This window comes from Boleophthalmus pectinirostris, unplaced genomic scaffold (assembly GCF_026225935.1).
Source record: "Boleophthalmus pectinirostris isolate CB_2022bp ecotype Guang Dong unplaced genomic scaffold, ASM2622593v1 HiC_scaffold_12, whole genome shotgun sequence".
Classification (NCBI taxonomy): domain Eukaryota; kingdom Metazoa; phylum Chordata; class Actinopteri; order Gobiiformes; family Gobiidae; genus Boleophthalmus; species Boleophthalmus pectinirostris.
Window position 1 is genome coordinate 40,496,951 of NW_026571018.1, and position 5,000 is coordinate 40,501,950.

The window sequence follows — 5,000 nt, forward strand, 5'->3', positions numbered from 1 at the left end:
GATTGTTGTGTATACGTAATTTGAACAATACGTTACATTTACACAAAATACCGTCGTCGTTTTCCAACAAAACATTCTTAAAATACCTTAAAAGTTTGTGAATATGCAGCAAAATAGAATAAAAGTCAATGACATGAGAAATAATGATCAGATAAGAAACTAAGGGTCAAAAGACTCTCACAGCGGCTCTGATTTTACACTTTTACAGAAAGTCAAAGCCCCATCTGATAAACCTCCAGCAGAGGGCGCAAGGATGAGTCTGAGTGGGCGTGTCTGTGTGTGGGCGGGGCTATGTGTGTGGGCGTGTCTCTCTGTGTGGGCGTGTCTTTGTGGGCGTGTCTCTGTGTGTGGGCGTGTCTCTGTGTGTGGGCGGGGCTCTGTGTGGGCGTGTCTCTCTCTGTGTGGGCGTGTCTCTGTGTGTGGGCGGGGCTTACCTTGACGATGCTGATTGGTTTCCTGGACAGGTGATAGGCCGTGTAGAACAGGAAGGTGAGGACCAGAGTGAAACCACGATACCTGCGTCAAACAGCCAATCAGAGAGCGGCACGGACACACACAGCCAATCAGAGAGCGGCACGGACACACACAGCCAATCACACACGAGAAATAAACATCACATAAGAAACACAAACCGACGTCTCCAAATACTCTCCTGGACCTTTACTCTGTACTTGTACTCGAGTAGTTTTAAATACTTTATTCCAGCTCGAGTCTCGACCTCGAGCGAAAACACGACGACAGAAAAATAAACACGAACACGAGAAAAATGTGAAAAGTTCATTAAAGACCAAGTGTGACTCTGACGCAAACCAGGACTAAACCAGAACTAAACCAGAACTAAACCAGGACTAAACCAGGACTGAACCAGAACTAAACCAGAACTAAACCAGGACTAAACCAGGACTAAACCAGGACTGAACCAGAACTAAACCAGAACTAAACCAGAACTAAACCAGGACTGAACCAGAACTAAACCAGGACTAAACCAGGACTAAACCAGAACTAAACCAGGACTAAACCAGGACTAAACCAGGACTAAACCAGAACTAAACCAGGACTGAACCAGGACTAAACCAGGACTAAACCAGAACTAAACCAGAACTAAACCAGGACTGAACCAGGACTAAACCAGAACTAAACCAGGACTGAACCAGGACTAAACCAGGACTAAACCAGAACTAAACCAGAACTGAACCAGGACTGAACCAGGACTAAACCTGGTTTAGTCCTGGTTTAGTTCTGGTTTAGTTCATTATCAGTTTTTTCCATTTTTCATTTAAACACAAAATTCAAAACTGAAAAAAACAAACAAACAGAGTTTATCAGAAAAATAAAACCTGGACTAAAATGAGAAGTAGAAGTTTGTGTTTTGTTGGATCAGATCTGTGGAGTCGAGGCGACGGGAAAAACATCGACATCAGAAAAAAACATTTGTAACAAGAAATTTAAAAAACAGATTGAAATCTCCAGACAAACCCAGAGACCAAGTCTCAAGTCTTTGACCTCAAGTCCGAGTCCGAGTCAAGTCCAAGTCAAGTCCGAGTCAAGTCCCAAGTCAAAGACAGACAAGTCCAAGTCAAGTCCAAGTCAAGTCCAAGTCAAGTCCAGGTCAAGTCCAAGTCAAGTCCAGGTCAAGTCCAGGTCAAGTCCAGGTCAAGTCCAGGTCAAGTCCAAGTCAAGTCCGAGTCAAGTCCCAAGTCAAAGACAGACAAGTCCAAGTCAAGTCCAAGTCAAGTCCAAGTCAAGTCCAGGTCAAGTCCAAGTCAAGTCCAAGTCAAGTCCAAGTCAAGTCCAAGTCAAGTCCAAGTTAAATCCAAGTCAAGTCAAGTCGTCTGCTTTGAGCTTCAAGTCGTTTCAAGTCTTTAAACCAAAAAAGAACCAAATAGAGTTTGGATTTTTCGTAATTTATATGAATTTTAAACTAAATTGTTTTTAAAAAGTCACGGTTTATTTAAATATGAATATTTATATAAAAGTTGTAGAAATTTAAATTTTTCCTTTTTAAATCTTTTGATCAAATCTGAGTGTGAATCAAGACGCGAGAAAAGAAAGAATTAAAAGAACTAAATAAGAATGATTCTGTTGTGTGTCTGAAACGGAAGGATCAGGTTCTGTGTACTGTGTAGTACTTTATAATACTGTGTAGTACTTTATAATACTGTGTAGTACTTTATAATACTGTGTAGTACTTTATAATACTGTGTAGTACTTTATAATACTGTGTAGTACTTTATAATACTGTGTAGTACTTTATGTTACTGTGTACAGTGTTGGGAAGTTTACTTTTCAAATGTAATCCCCTACAGATTACAGATTACAGATTACACACCCCAAATGTAGTTTGTAACATAATCCATTAAATTACTTAAAGTGAGTAATGTAATCTGATTACTTTGGATTACTTGATTTGTTGTAGAGAAACAAAGACGAGGAAATCTTCACATAAGAAGTTTTATCTGATAAAAGAAAATAAAAAGTCCAAACTTTACTGAACCAAATTAAAAAATATTATTGATAAAAGACGAAGAAACACGTCCACACAGCAGGATTTAGTCCTGGTTTAGACCTGGTTTAGTCCTGGTTTAGTCCTGGTTTAGTCCTGGTTTAGTCCTGGTTTAGACCTGGTTTAGTCCTGGTTTAGACCTGGTTTAGTCCTGGTTTAGTCCTGGTCCTGGTTTAGTCCTGGTTTAGACCTGGTTTAGTCCTGGTTTAGTCCTGGTTTAGTCCTGGTTTAGACCTGGTTTAGTCCTGGTTTAGTCCTGGTTTAGTCCTGGTTTAGTCCTGGTTTTAGACCTGGTTTAGTCCTGGTTTAGACCTGGTTTAGTCCTGGTTTAGACCTGGTTTTAGTCCTGGTTTAGTCCTGGTTTAGACCTGGTTTAGTTAGTCCTGGTTTAGTCCTGGTTTAGTCCTGGTTTAGTCCTGGTTTAGACCTGGTTTAGTCCTGGTTTAGTCCTGGTTTAGTCCTGGTTTAGACCTGGTTTAGTCCTGGTTTAGTCCTGGTTTAGTCCTGGTTTAGTTTCCGGCAATGAGCAGAATTACCAAAAAAATAAATAAAAAAATGGATTTAGCCCAAAATGTGAAAACAGTTAAATTCCTCTGTGTAATTTATTTATTTCAACAAAGTAACTGTAATCCAATTCCCACTCACTGAAACAGTAACTGTAACTGAATACAGTTACTCATCATTTGTACTCTGATTACTCTGGTACTTGTAATCTGTTACTCCCCAACACTGACTGTATATTACTTTACAATACTGTGTAGTACTTTACAATACTGTGTAGTACTTTTGAGTATCACAGTACTTCAGTTGTTCCAGTTTGTTCTTTTAAAACGAATCACTTTATTCATCGACTGAAAAGAGAAAAATATTTGATAAAAACAGATTTTTTATAGAAGCATCAAGTCTCCTCAAGTCACTGACCTCAAGTCCGAGTCAAGTCTCCAGTCACTGAGCTTCAAGTCCAAGTCCAGGCCCAAGTCTTTTTATCAAGTCAAGTCTAAAGTCCTAAAAACAGTGACTCAAGTCGTGACTCGAGTCCAAGTCACGACCTGTGAGTCCCAAACCTCTGGTCATTTCACTCTGTCCTCTGCTCTGTTCTGAAGTGTTTCCTCGTCACACAACGACCTGAAGTGGAGTTTTGGAGACGCACACTCATCACGAAGAGTCACTCAAACGAGGAACTGAAACTTCAAATCACAGACGTGTGAAGCTGAAACTTTTTCTGTCCGACACAAACGTGAAGTCGACACTTTCAAAACGTCATTTGGAGATTTTGATCCAGACGTTTGTCACGACCAGACTGGATCCTGCAGTGTCCCCCGAGTCGACACGAGCCTCAGCGCTTCAGCTCGACTAAAACGCTTCAGTTCGTCCAAAACGCTTCAGTTCGTCTTTTATCTGATTCCTGATTTTAAAACTTTGATTTGTATTTAAAGTGTAAAGTCGGGACCTGAGGCGTCGCTGGGACCTGAGGCTCTGAGCTCCTCACGTCGGGAAAAATCACTTGACTCAGAGATTTTGTAAAATCACTTCTACAGTTCATGAAGTAAAAAATACACGAGAAAACCAAAGTTTTTTAGAGAGAAACAAACATCAACGAGGAGAGAAAAATCAGAAGAATCACAAACACAGTCGACCAAAAACACCACTAAACTTCAGTGACTTGAGCTGCTTTTTAAAAGAGTCTCAGGTCACCCAGAGTTTTAAACCAGGTCTTTGGGATCATCAAGAGGCCCTGACCCGAGGACCTGAGGGTGTGACCTGAGGACCTGAGTGTGTGACCTGAGGACCTGAGGGTGTGACCTGAGGACCTGAGGTGCAGTACGTCCCTGATGTTCTGGGCTCTGTTCATTTAAAGTTCTGAAAGTTCAAACCAAGATTTAAAAATCCACACGGAGCTGAACAGGACCAGAGCTGTGAAGATAAACCTGGAGTGACCTGAGTTCTTCTGTTAAAAACCTCAGAGTCGTGTTTTCCACGACCTGCAGCCGCTTAAACTTAAAACAAGTAAAAAGAGAATTAAAAAAATCTAAATGAGATGAAATAAAAGTGTGAACGATCATTTCCAGATCAGAGTTTGATCAAATGTTCTGAGTTCAGTGACGTCCACAGAAAAGAAAAACTGTTTTGAAACACTGGCTGCAGTTTCCTTCCAAACACTCAGAGTCTAATGCTGGACCTGAGGCGACCTGAGGCGACCTGAGGCCACGTGAACAATCACAGCTGTGACACTCACACACAGAACGTGTCCAGACAAAAGCAGAAGATTCTAATTTATATAACGACAAACGAACTAAACAAGACCAGACCTGATGTCACGACTCGGTGGACACAGAAGACCCGAGTGGAGTCTGACTGGACTGTGCATCGAGTCATATGACCTGTATTATACAGATGTTTTTATGTCTGTGCAGAACTTTGCTCAAACTTTTAATAAATAAATAAATAAATAAACTGGGAAGAAAACAAAACTGCAGCTGTTTGTGACGAGGAACTT

The 5,000-nt window shown here is 40.8% G+C and overlaps 1 protein-coding gene across 1 annotated transcript in view; it reads right to left on the reverse strand.

Moving 5' to 3' along the window:
* Positions 1 to 5,000, reverse strand: part of slc37a2 (solute carrier family 37 member 2) — a 19,400-nt gene that overhangs the window by 13,749 nt on the left and 651 nt on the right. The window contains exon 2 of the mRNA XM_055148977.1: positions 435 to 516. Coding sequence (XP_055004952.1) covers positions 435 to 516 — 82 coding nt within the window. The remainder of the gene's footprint in view (positions 1 to 434; positions 517 to 5,000) is intronic.